Genomic DNA, 16,998 nt, shown 5'->3' on the forward strand with positions numbered 1-16,998 from the left:
CAATAGTTAATCAATCATCAGTCAACACAAACCAAACCTCAATTTAATAAACCACAATGATTACATGACTAATGTTACATCTGCAGTCAACCATAGCTTTCATAGTACTACTAGTATCATTCTAGCTGTAATCATTGGTAGCACTCAACTTCATGAAAATCACATGAGTTTGCTCAGAAGTTATAGTGCAATAAAATCAAGATGAGTTTGACAAAAACACTAGCATCATAATTTGGTTGAAATTTAAAGTGTAACCAAACATGCACTTAATGTTCTCACAATTGCAGGTTTGTAGCAAACAATTAAATGAACCAAAAATAGAACTGCTAAACCATTCCACTCATTTCATGACACATTCCCATTTTAAGACAAAATTAAATGGTCATCATATCCAATCATGTACTAGCCATGTATGTGATTTACATCAAGAAAAAAAAATGGTTAATACAAACATGTTAAAAAGCCATGCTCTAAACAAATATGAGATTATACCAATGAGACATTGATGATTCCCATGACATGTCAAAGTTCAAGTAGTTAGCACGAGCCACCAAATTATATAGAAGAAAGATCTTCATATATAGTCTTGATACCAGGCCTTTCAGAAACTGATCGGATACATCGAATCGCTATTCCTAGTACCTCCTTCATTCCCTTTTCTACAACTGGATTTCCCATTTCTGACATCAAAGTAGCATCAAAACATTCCGAGCCTCGACCTTCTGCTACTCGCAATCTTAACCAATCCGTAAGATCAGCACCACCTTCCTCACCAGATATCACATCACCAGCACACCTTCCGGTTAAAAGTTCTAAAAGTATCACGCCGAAAGCATAGACATCTGACTTGAAGGAAGGCATTGGTTTCTTGGAAGCAGCTAACTCTGGCGCACGATAACCTAAAACACCAGCATCAAGAATCTGTTCAATAGTACCAGCCTGAGTCATAAGTCGGTGAAGACAATAATCAGCAACGCGTGCATTCATATCAGCTGTATCTAACAACACATTTGTAGCTTTAAGGTTCCCGTGAGGAACAGCTCGGTCAAAATGGAGATAGTTCAGGCCACGTGCTACATCAACTGCTATTTTGAGTCTCTGAGCCCATGTTAATGGTGGACCGTTTCTTCCCGGTCGATCTGAGAAATACAATTTATCGGTAAATGTTTCAAACTTCAAATATTTGACAATAATAACAGATATACTGGATGACAAGTTCTGAAACATCTATTAGCAGCATAAACAAATATGGTATGCATTGCAACTATTATATGCACACACAAGATACACAAATATAAAGCACTTTTGCTTAATTGACAATCTTGTAATCAAAAGCTCCTGGAAACCAAAAATATTTCTAAGGCTCTCATTGGCCTGACTTAACATTCAGCTAAAAACACGAATTCTATAATTCCATAAAAAAAAATATCTTTTCAGCTAAAAATGTTATCTAAAGCTCTTATTTTTAATTTTAAAGCAGATTTTAATACCAAAATAAGCCAAGCCAAACATAGCCTAAGACCACTTTATTTAACATTCAAATTGAGTAAATGTAACCATAGTCATAATAGAAAGAAGGAAAGTGAAGATATTACCATAAAGAAAACTTGCAAGACTTCCTGGTGAAATGTAATCAGAAAGAATAAGCTTCTCGTGCTGCGTAGGACCCCAATAATAACCTTTCAAACCGACGACATTTGGATGCCTAATGTTTGCAAACTTTCTTATCTCTTTAACAAACTCTTTCCTTTGTTTTGCCACTCCTTCTCTCAACCACTTCACTCTCAACAACAAACCATTATCCATAGTTGCCTTGTAAGAAGTACCATGACTACTTCTTCCCAAAACTTCAGCCGGTGCCCTCGATAGCTCCTCAGGCGTCAACGATGTTGTATCATCAAGAAAATGCAGCTCTCCAATCAACCTATCCGGCGACCTCGTATCTAGTCTCGAAAGATTTTCAGCAGTCAATGAATCACCAGACTCAGGTGACCATGAAAAGTGGCTGTGTTTTGATGGGGAGAATCCAGCTACAGCTGCAGTTTTTTCGTCAGGGCTGATTATTTCTGATGGTGATCCTTTACGTGAAGCCACAAGATCCTCGGCTGATACAACCAAAGCACCGCCTCTCTCTGTCGGACGAATAGGTCCAGAGATAACTGGTTGGGGGCGACCGCGGATATCCTTACTCGCATCATATTCTTGTGTTGAAGATCTTGACATACGTATGTAATGTATGAAGACAGCAAGTAAGATAAATATGAAGAGGGCAACCACACATGACACTATAATTATTACTTTAACGACTGTGGTCATAGATTTCTTCTCCTTGGAACTATCAGTCGCCGAAACGGTTGATCCAGGAGGACTATTTGGAAAATGTAACTTAGCATTCCCAGGAAAGAAAGAAGAACTAGGGAACTTCCTAAGAATTTCGGGGACAACTCCAGATAGATCGTTTTCTGAAGCATTGAAATCTGTAAGTCCCTTTGGCATGTTACTTGGAAGTGGACCAGTGAAACGATTATCCGATATATCCAACGAGTCTAGAGAACTCATGTCAGCAATAGTGGTTGGAAGAGAACCAACAAAGTTATTTCCAGCAATGTTGAGCACTCTCAGGCTAGTTAATGATCCAAACTCGTCAGGAAAAAAGCTACCAAGTTGGTTGTGGGAAAGATCAAGAACTTGAAGATGAGATTGGTCAAGGGAAGACGATAAATTGATGCCACCATTGATCAAATTATTTCCAAGATGGAGCTCTTGTAATGTCGGCATTGTGAAAAAATCGGCTGGAAGAAAGCCTTTTAATTGGTTGGAACTGATATCAAGCACTCTAAGCTTTGGATACTGTGTTAACACTTTTGGAAGGTAGTCACTGAGATGATTATTAGATAGATTCAAATAATTCAATCGCAAAAACTGAGGAGTTACCTCAGGGATGTTCCCTGCCAAACGATTCCCACTGAGATCGAGTTGTTCTATGTTCCCCCATTTCAACATCCTGGTTAAGTTTCCTTCAAATTTGTTATTTGACAGATCAAGTACAGCGCAACTTCCGGTAAGCAGTGGTAGATCACCGGTGAAACCATTCGACGAGAGATTAAGAAAGTTAAGTGTTGTCGATGTAATCATACTCAATGGCCCTGAAAGAAAATTTTCACGATTAGATTAATATCAATCAAAGCGAAGAACTCTCATGTATATAAGACAGATTATTTACCTGAGAGATTGTTGCCACTCAAATCAAGGTCAGTTAAAACCAAAGAATCGCCTTTAAGTAAGCCATTAGGAATAAAACCTGAAAATCTGTTGTTGCTAAGCTTAAGGATTTGAAGATCATACACAAAATCGAATCCAGGTAACTCTCCATTCAATTGGTTATAGCTGAGATCCAACACCTTCAAGTCTTGGAAAAGAGGTTGTTCAGCTCCACTAACCAATATACCAGTAAGCTGGTTGTGGCTAAGATTCAGATACTTAATACTTTCGGCTATTCCCGGTAGAAATTTACCAGAATCAGAACTCAGCAGCATGTTATCGCTTAAATCAATGTAGCTAGCACTTGATAAAAGCATAAACTCAACATCTAAAGGACCATCGAACATATTCCCATGCAAGTCGAGTTTATCAAGGCTGGAAATAAGCTCAAAACCTTTCGGAATTTTTCCGGTGAAGCCATTGTGAGCCAAGTTAAGAGATACAAGACTATTCAGCTTAGTCAATGACGACGGAAGAGATCCAGAAAGGGTGTTACGGCTAAAGTCCAAAGATTTTATGGAAGACATTTCCGAAATAGAATTCGGAATTGGGCCGGAAAAGTTATTCCCAGCCAATGACAGATTCTGCAAGCTACCAAATTTACCGATTCCAGCCGGTATAGACGAAGAAAAGAGGTTATTGGAAATATCAAGAAATTCAAGGCTTTTGAAATCGGCAATATTGTTAGGTAATTTTCCGGATATTGAGTTATTTGACATGGAAAGTTTCACAAGCTTTGAGAGATTAGAAAAAACACTCAAGTCGGAATCAGCCGAAAGACCTAAGTTATCAAGGACAACACCAGCAACATTACCACCGTTACAAAGAACGCCATTCCACGAAGATGGACATCCATCGAAGTCAATGGATTCCTCGTTCCACGAATTCAGGACATAACCAGTAGGGTCATGCTTGATGCATTTTTTAAATTCTAACAATGCTAAAATGTCCTGTGAAGGAAGCTGCCCCATAATAGTAAAGAAAGATAAACATAACACTAAAAAGATAAAAGACTTCATAGCTTTCGCTCTTCTAGCTCGAAAAGATAGCAACTAACTATTATCTTTCACTACCAAACAAACATCTACAAATTAAATCTCCAAAATACCCTTCTTTTTGTGTTCTTGTTGATGAAAACAGTAGCACCAATATAGTATAGTAAGGTCCTCAAGTGACCTACAGAACCCAAAGAAAGCTTCTTCAAAACCAAAACAGCTTAATCTTCTGCAAGAAAAGGGAGAAAAAAAAACATCATTTTTACAACAAAAACTATAAACCAAAGAACCAGACATATACATGATAAAATGCTAAACAACTACCAAATTATAGAAACAAGAAGCTTCAACAAAACTTATCCTGAAAAACAAAAAACATATATATTGTACAAATGTAATACAGTTTTAGCAGAAACAACATTCATAACTAAACATAGTAAACTAAAACATAAATGCACTAAACAAAACCAGACAAAAACAAACGGGTAAATTTTTCAGAGATCTGAAAACATAAAAACACAATCTTTCTAACAAAAACCACTTCTTTTTAGTACAATGTAGACTATAGCATAAATCATTACCTTCAGGTATCAAACTTTAGAACTCAATACACAAAAGGAACATTATGGTAGCTACAAACAACTACAACCATTATCATGAAAAAAAAAAAGGGAAATGAATACCAAATTTTGACATCCATGCTGCAATAAAGAAAAAGGGTCCCATAAGCTTTTTTTTGGTATTAAAAAGCTTTGATTATAAAAGGAGTGGGATACTTTTCTAACCTAAAAAAATAGTACTAATTGAAATTTTCTGAAAACAGTAAATAAACCCATCATTTATTTTAATGCTTAGTGACAACAGAACCTTAAAAAGACTATACCTTTGTCCTTTTTAGCTTGTGTCTTTTTGCATACATGTGACATTGCTAGACCTAAAAACAAAAAACCCTATATTTTAAAAAAAAAATAGAGCATTTTTAAAGTAAAGTAGCTTTGAATTTCATCCTTTTGAGGTTTTTTTTAATGGATTCATTCTTCAATGGAGGCAAAGGAAAAAGGGTAAAGCGGGAAAATAAAAAGATTATATTTTTATTTTGGCTTAAATGTATTTTTTTTCACATCATTAAATGTATTTTGATAAGATAAAATCAATTTTTTTGTCCTCAATTTTTAATGATGTGACATTTATTTATGATGTAACAACAACTAGGTATATTTTACTTGATATAAATGTTTATTGTGGTATTTTTTAGTTACATTTAGTGTGGTTTAATAAACACAGGTATATTGTAAATGAATATGTCACAATTTGAAAAATTACTCAAAAATTAAATAAGTGAATAAAATTCATAAACAAAGGAAAATTATGTACAAAAATAAAATTTCTCTTTTTTTAAAAATAAAAGAGTCAAAAACTTGTCCACAAATCCTACTTTAAATGGTAAAAATAATCAAAATTATTAGATTTTACGTATGATTGAAATTCGAATTCGACCCCTTCACTTGTTATTGTTGTGTTTATAATGGCTTTGCAATTTTAGTCTAACTACCAAAAAAAACCCAAAAACCATTAAGCTTTTTATTTTTTACCATCAGCTTTGGGGTTTTTCTTTTCATTTTTATATTACAATTTAATTTTGTCAGCAAAAAATTAGGGATTTACCCGCCAAAAAAAGTGAGAGGGAATCTATAATATTTCACTGTCCTAGTGGACGTGAAAAGATTTTATCAAATGGGGTTTAAGATTTGATTTTGAGGGTTGGAATGTGTGAGATAAATGCCACGTAGGATATGTGGGTCCCACACTACTTCTTTGACTAGGTTTTATTGGTTTCATCAATAAAGACACAATCACATTAGGGGTGAAGTTGGTGATGGAATAATGGAGATGGGTTAAGAGATGGGACCCATGGGCCAAGGGCCTGCCCTAAAAACATGGCCTAATAGCTAACCGCTAAATAGACAAATTGATAGCAAAATGAAAGAAATTGGGAAAATTTGATGGCCACATAAAGTAGTGTTTCCTCTTTTCACTCATGATCTCATATACTATATAGTCCTTTTTCTTTCTTTCTTTGTACAACATATTACTACCATTGTAATAATCACATTCACACGTGGTCTTACATACTACTAGTACTACTAGTAATTAGTACAAACTGTATAAATAAATTTTTTATGGGTTTTGTTAACATGTGCCCTAAGGGCACATGATAATATATACCAAAATAGAAATTCAACATTTAATGATACAAGAAATTTAATGCTTCAAAAGTTAAAATACACAAATTAGCATTTAATAATTTCTATTTTTACTTCCTTAACATGTGCCTTAAGGGCACAAGTTAACATTCTCCATTTTTTATTAGGTAAAAAAAAAGTAACAAACAATACTGAAATTTATACAAATTTTGTCAAATTTAGTTTAGCACAATAGTATTGAATGCAATATGACAGGAATTAGATCTTCGAAATATGAGATGTGTTCTCAAAATGTATGAGTGGTTAGCTAAGAATTAAGAGCGGTTTGGTTTAGTAAGAGGGTTCCGTTCACACAATATGACGGATTAAAGTTTGAATCTCAACCGAGAGAAATACGCAATTTCAAATAGAATAATCCTTAAGTGGTTAAGAAGTTCCCCTTAAAACAAATTATTTCGAAGAACTTAAATTCGATTCCCGATAAAAATATTTTTTTGTCAGATTTTACTTACCTCGCAGTTAATACAACAACAAAAATTGTTGGAATGTTAGATTCTCTCGAGTCTTGAAATCAAACAACTACTGTACTATATATACATTTCATTCATTTATAATTATCTTAAATATATATAATTAGAGATAATTGTTTATACTTCTATTATTGACAAGAATACATTTCAATACTAATCTTAATAAATTCATCAACCGATGGAATCCAATTAAAAATTTATCGTAATTAAAGAAGTGCAACTTATATTAAATGCATGTAGACACCAAATTTTACTAATAAACGTGTACACTTCATTATGGATAATTTGACTACAAAGATTGCTTATAGGAAATTTTAACTACTCGTACATATAATCATGCACATGATGCATTTAAATCCAACACCAAAAGTTTATTTTTGTGTGTGAGAACTTAAGATCATCATCAACACCTATAAACCTTTAGGGCAGTTTGTTATGGTGTATTTAATGCAAAATGCATTTGGAATAATAGTATTAGTGAGGTGAAATTTCAGACTAGTGGAGTAATATTTTTTACTAATAAATTGAGTTTCATCATATAAATTTGTCCTTGCCACTAAAAAATAATTCATTCAATATATATACATGTCTAATACTTCGAGTTCATGAAAAAATATACAATTATCTATCATTAAAATAAATAAAAAATAAAAAATAAAAAAAACAGATGGGGATGGGATATAACGCCTCCAATGTAAAAGAACATGAAATAAGCTTGTAATTCGTATAACACAATGTATATTTGCATTATTGGTGAGTTCAATAAAATTACGGTGGCCTCAAGTAAATCATTATTAACAAACGAAATTGTGATGTCATACTCAACGTCAATCCAAACATGAACATAATTCAGATGATGGAAAGATATATAAGAATATGAATGATATAAGGGGAAAAATATTATTTAGGAAGCATGAAAAGGTTTATTTATTGAGAAATTTTTCTGTCATCCTACCTATTTTTTGCGCAACCTACGTGTTTTCATTTATCCCATTTCACTACTTAAATAACATACGTTATAAAAATGTTTTTTTTTTTTTAAAAAAAGTGTCATCTGATACTTAAATAGCGGACTTTATAAAAAAAAAAAAACAAAACTGGTAGGGTGTTCCGCTACTTAAATAGCGAACAAGAATATTTTTGTAAATATGTAGGGTGCGCAAGAAAATGAGAAGGGTAGCAAAAGAAAATCCCTTATTTTTTTTAGAAGGGTATCATTCTAGAGGCTTTTCCCTCAATTTGGGACAAAAGCAATAGGAGAGCATTCAATTCGATAGAAAGATTTTTAAAAAAGGTATTCAGTTGAGATGCGTTGACTCAATTAATCGAAGCTTAGGTGTTTGGCTTACAATGAAGTTGAGGATCAAACCCAGAAACTCTAGCATACTACCCAAACTCCTCACTACTAGACCAAACCTAGTGGCTTAAGCTTAAGTGTTTAATTCAGTTTTTCTTTTGTAATTTGGGTTAAATCTCAACCAACTCAATCAAACAGAGTGGTTTTGTTCAGATAACATATTTCCGATTTTAATCTATCAAACTCAACTCGTTGAAAGCAAATTATGAATTTTAAAAATGTTTTACACATACACAGAAACATAACATAGTCAAAGAGTCTACTCTTTCTTTTGAGAAATTCAATAGGAATAAGTAACCAACAAATTCCTAGTTCACATCAAATTTATTGTCTAACAAACAATATATTGATTGATCCATAATAAAATAACTCAATAGACATCGACTCTCCAACATTTTTGTATTCAAAACTGCTATAAGACTTAACAAATTGTAATTTCGGAAATGGCCAAGTTAAAATCCACTAGAAGTAATTAACCTAGGTACATCGTCATGAAAATTGTCCAAAAATTACACTTCAAACCTCTTACTAAATGCTCAGACATGGTAGGCGTGGCCATCATGAATCACAGTCAATGCAAACCAAGATACTGGTAGTAAAGATGAATTTCTGGTTTCACTTCTTGCCTCCACCGGAAACGTTGAACTTGAAAAATATAATGTCTCCGTCTTGGACCACGTAAGTTTTCCCTTCCTGTTTATATTTTCCAGCAGCCTAACAGACAATACAACAAAGAGCAAGAAATGCTTAGATCTCTAAAATAATGTATATGCTAACAATGTAAACAAATTTTACACAAATGTTTCAAATATTAGCCAAAATTAACCTAAGATTTTAGACCTGAAATGTTGTCTCCAATATATCTAAAGAATAAGTGCATACCTTTACAGCTGACTCAGTACCAAGTTCTTTTAGATCTTCAAATTTCATCACCTAAAAACGACATTAGTAAATCACTCAGATCAGTGGTTGCAAATGATGAACATGTTAATCAATATAGTTCTTATTCCATTTGTGTAATGGAATAAGAAAGCATTTTTCAAAAAAGAATGCTTCTATTAGATTCTTATCCATAAGTAATTCATATTGCAAGGGACAAGGGTGAAACAGCTTGATTATTATCATGAAGAAAATCTGTCTAAATCTTGGCGTGAAGGAATGGAATGTCATTTTTGTTATTCAATCCTAGAATCTAAGGATTCCTATTGCTTATTTATCAAAAATAAATAAATGATGGACAATAAAGCCTTTGCAGATGATTTAATAGTATAACCAATAATGCTAAATAATTTAGTCCAATAGGAGGGAGAATATCGAAGATCAAGAGTCGAGATATCCAAGATTAATGAACTAACCTCAGCACAAATAAATCCCTTTTCAAAATCAGTATGGATAGCCCCTGCAGCTTGAGGAGCCTTTGTTAGGCGTCTAATTTGCCAGCACTTAACCTGAAAGAAGCAAACCATAGCCACAAATTATATGATGAAAGACACCAAAAGCCGTGTAACCTTAGACATGGAAAAACCGCAGAAAAAATAGTTCAAGCAAATCACTTGCATAAACCATAGTTATCTATCCTACACACAGAAAATGAACAGCATCTAGACACAAAGACAAAGAACCTATGTGGAATGGCAGAGTGAAGTGTCTGTAAAAAACAACCTATAGGTGCAAGCAACTGACATTATACTGGAAGATAAATAAACAGCATCTGAAATAACAATTATCGGCTCAGAATAGGTAGAGAAAAGAAACACCATGAAGCCCCAACAAGGAAACATCAAAACAAAAGAACATGGTGTTGGGAGGTCTTAACAAAAATGTGCATTTCATACCGGCCCTTCAGTTTCTTTTCATTCAATAATTTAATTGTATTTGACTTTACCATATCTTTGATGAGAAATAGGTGACAAAACGTAAACTAAAGAACAAATATTTGAATCACACTATTCCTATCAATCATAAAAATCGCACTGATTCATTCATTGATTGTATGATTCAAATAGTTGTCCCATTTCCTAGTATAGAACTGTGATTTCGAAATGTGAATCATATGATTCTAACAACTATGGGAGAAACTACCAAGGTCATACATTGTTTGGCAAGGCTATGAAACCAAGACCACAAAGCATATTCATAAATATTTGAAAGAGAACTAACAGTATGAAAGGTGATATGCACATATTTACCTCATCAGGTCCCGCTGTGAAAAAGTAAATGAGATTGATAGCTGAAAATCCAGTCTTTATTATTTTGGGAAGAGCACTGTCAAAATGAAGGATATATTAATTATAGTAGCATACAATTACCAGAAGAATTATTCTAAATTTGTAATTTTAAATTGTGATTAAAAGGGGCATTTATTCTTAATTTGGTAATTGAGAATAAGCTACTAATGCAGTAATCTTAATTGTGATTAAAAAGGGGATTGTGTTTTTCTCACTCAAAACCATAGACACATGGTGCATATGCACACAACTAAAATAAAGAATATTGGGTTTTACTGATATTTTAGACACAAGCAACTTTCAAATTCGGATGGAAATGGCCACCAAGTGAAATATGAATTTTGGATGATATAAGACCTGTGAAAGCAGTAATTATAATACAACAAACTTCAAATTATTTACCCATAAAATTATGTCCTATAACATAAAAAATAAAACAAAGAGTTATTTAATAAATGAATAAAAAGTAAAAATTATTAGTTAAAACTAATATTAGTAATACAAACATTAATATGATATATTTTGGATATAGTAAAGAATAGCCGTTGCATATTAATAGCTTTATTAGTGAGTTGAGCAGCGGTAACACATGCATAAGCTCAGTGCCTGATTCATAACATTAATTAATAATATCATTTTTAAGCAATGAAACTGGTTTATTGGGAGAATAACAGGTTTGCACCGGTTCACGGTTTCCCGAACTGCCAGTTACCTGACTGACAGGACTAAACCAGTTTAGGGTTCGGTACTTTGGTTCCTTGTTAGACCAGTCTGAATGACTGGTTCATGTCGGTTATCTAAAATATGCATATATGGTAGTGTCTATTATTGTTCAAAATTTAAACGTTTTGAATGTATAAAATGAATGAAAATGAAAGTTTCAACATATACTCATGATCTTAATGTTTGATGTAGAAGTAAATCCTCAGTCTATTCAAATCCACAAATATATTTGCATAATAACTTCACATTCATAGATTTAATAGAAGCAAGACAAATACATTGAACAAACCTTTGAACATTGTTAGCTTCACAATATTTAGCTGCCTCATCAGGAGGCATATCAGAAAGATTCTTCTCTAAGACACAGCTGAAAGGAATCATTTGTCCACCACCATGTTCCTGGACCCTGAAGAACAAAGGTGTGCAATGTTAATTAAATTTATTTTTTGCCATTATAAAACAAAAAATATTTAGAGAATTATAAGGAAAAACAGAAAAACTAGACACAGTAAACAATATTACATAAGAAACAATAAAATGTGACAACTAGTAACAATTTTCTTCTTCTAGTGGCTCATATAAAGAAATAACTTAAATACTTTGCAAACAATTATAGCATCCTTGATGCTCACACAGAGGTAGCCAAGGAATGAGAAAAGGTCTAAATGGCTCACAGAAGAAAAAAATGACAGGAAACAAAAAAAAAAAAACATAACTACGTACCATGCATGAATTTTGGGAAGAAACTTGTTCTTTTTTCTTTGGTAATCTCTTTCGGTCATATTAACCTGTGAATAAAATTTTAAGTATTAAGAGATGGAAAATTCAAATAAACAGATCTGAAATACAGAACACAAAACAATTAACAATATGGACTTTGATTAGTAATCACATTATCAATTATCCGAGCCATATCTGGCCAACTTTGAGCCATATCCATAGTGTCCAATTTTTTCCAAACATAGAAAAACGAGACATCTTTGACACATATCTAATTATGTATCTAGAAATATACCAAATTATACAGCACTGTCAAGTATCGCTGATTCCCAAAAACAATTGGTGATAGAATGTAAGGTATGAAAAGACATAGATTACAGGTAATTTGTATCCTCATAAGATACATAAATGATTTACTAAATGATTTTCTATTAGACAGTCAAACACATATACACATTGATAGTTTTATTGAATATGGTTCTAAATGTCCAAAGATAAAATAAAAAGCAAGCAGTGAATCCTTGTTACAGAAAAGATAAATATCAGTTACTAACATACTACCATGATTCCATTTTCATGCCTCGTAATATAAACCTCAAAGTCATAATAAGGTTTAAGAAAAACACTGTTAGGCCTTGGGCGAATAAACATATGTTGAGATATTTTGTCCAACATATATCCGACACGCATCAAATCTCGTATGTAAACCGAATACAGACAAAAAGGCAAAAGTAAGAAAGAAAAGTGAAATATGTTACCAAGTATACAACAGGCTTGGCAGTAAGCAACTGGAAGGAATTCAAAATCTCGACCTCGGCAGCTTTCCAATCCCCTAGGCGTACATCTTTTCCCTCCTCAATGAATGCCTTGACCTGAATGAAGATGTGAGAAGAGAAAAGGAATGTCACATTACATTTAAGTGATAGAATCGAACTTGAGAGAATGCAATGCATAACATTAAAAAAATAAAAATAAAAATCAGATACAATTTCCATGCTTTTTTATGCGCTAATATAAGTCATCCAATGACAGTAATTGAATTTGACTATCTAAATCATATTTCAACCTCAAATCTTTAGTTTCATCCATTCAAATTTGAGAATATTGCTGCAAGCAACTACTTCCATTTTAATGCTCAGAAGCTAAAGTCAAACCTTTTGACAGCATTCAAGCTCAATTTTCAATTGCTTGTCATTGCTCCTCTTCATGCTCTTTTCAAGATCTTCTAACTTGTTTTGCATGAATTCAATATCCTGTGATGTTATGCACGTTAGAATTAGCAGTTATATTGAAGTGTACAAGAAATTCAATTGAAAAGGTATGACCTTTAAATTTTGATAAAATAAAAAATTCATCAAAACTAAAAGAAATGAAAATGAATTTGGAGTGAAGGGATCCTCCTTGGCATTAAAACACGCACAGTCAGATATTAAAGAGAGAGAAAATCAATGGAGAAAAGATATTCATCCCCCCACATGTCTGTTAAGAAAGCCCCTTAAAAGACCAATCAATAAAAATTGATGTTTCATCAAACAACAATAATGGTTGGCCCAAAAGCCGCTTTTATGAAAAAGAAAAGGTTTCAATTAATCATACCTTCAGCCGTAACTCTTCAGTAATAACCTCTAAATCCCTCACAGGGTCAACAGTATCATCTACATGGATAATATCTGGATCCTCAAATGCACCTAACGAACAGCAACGACTATAGGTTAATAACTCCATATGACAATATCATAACACCATGATGCAACGGTTGTATGGAAATAAAAGCATGCATCATCTTACGTAGAACGTGGAAAATGCCATCTACAGCCCGGATGTGAGATAAAAAACTGTTTCCCAACCCTTGCCCCTGATGAGCACCTCGAACCAATCCAGCTATGTCATGGATTTCTAAGAAAGCTGAGACCTGTATTTATGGATCCAACAAAAACATCAGGATACAATACATAACACACTTATCCATCAAATAGTAGACAACTAAAAGTAAGTAACAGCATGAATGTATATTAATATATTATCAAAAGAGATTTGCCAACAATGGTATGAGTGACATTACAAACCTCACTTTTTGGCTTGAACAATTGGCAAAGCCATTCAAAACGCTCATCAGGGACATTTACCCTAGCCTCATTAGGCTCAATGGTGCAAAAAGGGAAGTTCTCAGCAGGTATTGCCATCTTGGTGAGTGTATTGAAAAGGGTAGACTTTCCAACATTTGGTAAACCAACCTGAACAAGAGAGTAACAATAACTAACATTAAACGAAAAAAATTAAAATACAAAGGCCCTGTTTGAATAAACAGCTTAATCAGGCACTTATACAATACTAGCATTTATCATATAAGTGCTTATGTATAAGCAATTCAATAACAATTACAAAAGAAAGTCAAATTGTTTTTGTATAAGCTATTCTTGAAAGCTTATGGAAATAAGCTGAAAAAAGCTTACAGACATGTCATAAGCCATTTCCATAAGATGTTTTCATAAGCTACCTGAAACAGTCTCACAGTCACAAGTGCTTATGCCACTATATAAGGCCTCTTTGGATTGGCTTATTTGAGCTTAACTACTGGCAAAAGTTTTGTGAGACTGTTTGGAAGAATTTATAAAAACAGCTTATGACATTTTTCATAAACTTTTTTAAGCTTATTTTTATAAGTTCTCCGAGATAGCTTATGAAAACAGCTTATAACATATACAAAAACAATTCTATTTTATTTTATTTGATTCCATAAAAATAGCTTATGTAAGTTTATACATAAGCGCTTATTATGCTATAAGCTGCAAATAAGCTGTTTATCCAAACAGGCCTATAAGCTCAATAAACCTATTCAAACAGTTCTATAATCATTTTCAGACAAAATGAAATTACTATTTCACAAAATCAAATACTGAAACAAACAAAAAGCAAGTGGATGTTTCTAGTTCAGTTAAAGTGCACAAAAAACACTGTCTACACTATTATATAGAATCAAACATTCATGGAATAAATTTGATAAATGAAGTGCCCATTTTTGCAATTGAAAAAGGGTTACTGAGAATAGCATCAAAATTGAAAATTTGTGCGATTGCAAAGAGATAGCAAGAGAGAAAGTATACAATTCCAATCTTAAGGTGAGAAGAGAATCGACCAAGGATTGGTCGTTCAACTGGAGCTTCCTTCGATTTGGCGGATTTAGGAGGCATTGTTGCGGCGGAGAGAGGTTAGTTTCGGAATCGGATGAATGCGTCACTCACAGAATCTGAAAGACTGAAACCAAGTCGTAGGGTTTTGTGCTTTGTATGAAGGGAAAGGGAAACTAGTAATTTTATTTTACTTTTTTGGTTTATTTTATATATTTTCTTGATTAAATCTTAAATCGAGTAAGATTATATTTCATCATGTCTTAAAATCTTCGTTAGATAGTTTAGTAATGATTGACGATGACTTGATAAAAAAAATGACGGTTTGATTTTCCGTAACTACGATTAGGAGGGGTTTAAATTTTATCAAAAAATAATCTTTTTAAAATTAATACTTTTTTATAAAAAAAAATATTAATGTATCTAAGTAAGATATTACATTTTTAATGGTGGGGCTCTTGGATGGGTTTGTTGTACTTGAAAGCATTTTTTTTTTGAAACAGTACTTGAAAGCATTTAAACGATCAAGCAAAATGAAAAATATTTATATATGATCACAAGTGTTTGGTCACTTCATTTGATCACACTTACATAAAATTATATCAATTAATTATTTCAAAAATATATATATTATTTAATTATTTTCTCTTTCTATGTTTTATAAACATGTGTGCTGACTAAATAGATTACCAAATTTTTGTGACCACCTAAATATTTCACCAATTAAGTCTATAATTGAAGTGAGTGAGGGATAAGAACACTGTGTTATTGTCTATGATTCTTTTGTGTGTTTGTGACTTACATAATGAAACCTAAATTTTGAAGGAAAATCAGAAATTTTTAGGGGGGTTATTGAATCATCATTCCATCGAGGCTCGGACTAAGGGCCAAGCGGGCCAAACTAAATTTTTTTGAGATTTTCTTTTGTCATTTTATCCTTTTTCTTGCGTACCTTACAAAATTATCAAAATACTCTCATCCGTTACAATTAAGTAGCTGATTCTACGTTTAAAATCATGAAAATTTCATGGTAGGAAGGTTGAGTTAGACCCAACTATCAATTTAAGATTTCACCTTATAAGTCGGTTTTGTAAGGCTGAGTTAGACCCGACTATCAATTTAAGATGGTATCAGAGCCTCTCTCTGATCAATTAGACCGTATGTTATCATGATGTTTCTGCTATCGGACCACCTAATTACCCAATTTAAAACAATTATAAATCTGTATAGAAATACGATAGGGTGATTGTTCTTCTTCCCCTATATCATTCAAAAATCTCCCATCTGCCAAAAAGATATCTTCCAATAATGTAATTTTTAGTGGAAAATATCTTATGGTAATGTATTTGTCTATATGAGCAATGCTATAGAAAAATAGCAACCACCATACACTAAAGGCATGCAAGTAACTTTGCAACTCGACACATTGCAAGATTGGTTGCTTATGCGCTAAAAACGAATGAATTATCTCCTTAGGGGAATTCATTTTATTAGCCTACAACATGGAATTTTCCTCCACAATCCGTCTTAATGTGATTTTTTAGTTCCATGGTAAAAATGTAGTAATGGTGACATTCATATATAGCCATTTTGATAATGAACTCGATTGCATATTGGCTCATTTTAGTGACTTTTTATATCGGTACACAGGTGAGAAGGGATCCTCTACCATGTAATTTTCATGGATATATGCCGAGTTGAGGATATTAAAGTGGTTGGGCAGGTTGCTATGATGATATGGGTGTTGTAGAATAATAGAAATAATTATGTTTGGAATGGGAAAAAAGAACCGGGTCACTACTTCGGAGTTAAGCCTCGGTAATGTGGCTTGAGTGGCATGATATACAGGATT

At 32.9% G+C, this 16,998-nt stretch overlaps 2 protein-coding genes across 3 annotated transcripts; both read right to left on the reverse strand.

Annotated features, from left to right (window-relative positions):
* Positions 1 to 304: 304 nt before the first annotated feature.
* On the reverse strand, positions 305 to 5,126 carry LOC123897419 (LRR receptor-like serine/threonine-protein kinase GHR1). Of its 2 annotated transcripts, none has more exons than XM_045948055.1 (4): positions 4,940 to 5,126; positions 3,224 to 4,485; positions 1,596 to 3,146; positions 305 to 1,139 (listed from the first exon to the last, which is right to left on the reverse strand). In XM_045948055.1, the coding sequence occupies exons 2-4, from the start codon at positions 4,278 to 4,280 to the stop codon at positions 556 to 558; spliced, it is 3,192 nt and encodes a 1,063-aa protein (XP_045804011.1). In that variant the 5' UTR covers positions 4,281 to 4,485; positions 4,940 to 5,126; the 3' UTR covers positions 305 to 555. The 2 variants fall into 2 exon arrangements, with proteins under 2 accessions (XP_045804011.1, XP_045804010.1); XM_045948054.1 differs by having other exon boundaries at positions 4,838 to 5,109.
* Positions 5,127 to 8,670: 3,544 nt separating this feature from the next.
* Positions 8,671 to 15,346, reverse strand: LOC123897358 (obg-like ATPase 1). Its single transcript, XM_045947962.1, has 12 exons — positions 15,123 to 15,346; positions 14,085 to 14,252; positions 13,807 to 13,930; positions 13,615 to 13,706; positions 13,173 to 13,271; positions 12,777 to 12,890; positions 12,022 to 12,086; positions 11,588 to 11,704; positions 10,537 to 10,612; positions 9,703 to 9,795; positions 9,230 to 9,280; positions 8,671 to 9,061 (listed from the first exon to the last, which is right to left on the reverse strand). The coding sequence occupies exons 1-12, from the start codon at positions 15,207 to 15,209 to the stop codon at positions 8,963 to 8,965; spliced, it is 1,185 nt and encodes a 394-aa protein (XP_045803918.1). The 5' UTR covers positions 15,210 to 15,346; the 3' UTR covers positions 8,671 to 8,962.
* Between the last annotated feature and the right edge of the window lie 1,652 nt (positions 15,347 to 16,998).

This window comes from Trifolium pratense, linkage group LG7 (genome assembly GCF_020283565.1).
Source record: "Trifolium pratense cultivar HEN17-A07 linkage group LG7, ARS_RC_1.1, whole genome shotgun sequence".
Classification (NCBI taxonomy): Eukaryota; Viridiplantae; Streptophyta; class Magnoliopsida; order Fabales; family Fabaceae; genus Trifolium; species Trifolium pratense.

What these genes read in the sequence shown, in the direction of transcription:
- LOC123897419 (XM_045948055.1), bottom strand. Translation starts at nt 4,280, where the DNA reads ATGAAGTCTTTTATCTTTTTAGTGTTATGTTTATCTTTCTTTACTATT. An exon ending in GAGTGGCAACAATCTCTCAG is followed by an intron (nt 3,147 to 3,223) that starts GTAAATAATCTG and finishes ATTTTCTTTCAG; the next exon opens with GGCCATTGAGTATGATTACA. An exon ending in TCTTGCAAGTTTTCTTTATG is followed by an intron (nt 1,140 to 1,595) that starts GTAATATCTTCA and finishes TGTATTTCTCAG; the next exon opens with ATCGACCGGGAAGAAACGGT.
- LOC123897358 (XM_045947962.1), bottom strand. Translation starts at nt 15,209, where the DNA reads ATGCCTCCTAAATCCGCCAAATCGAAGGAAGCTCCAGTTGAACGACCA. An exon ending in CCAAGCCTGTTGTATACTTG is followed by an intron (nt 12,087 to 12,776) that starts GTAACATATTTC and finishes TTTTATTCACAG; the next exon opens with GTTAATATGACCGAAAGAGA. An exon ending in AGGGATTTATTTGTGCTGAG is followed by an intron (nt 9,281 to 9,702) that starts GTTAGTTCATTA and finishes TGTCGTTTTTAG; the next exon opens with GTGATGAAATTTGAAGATCT.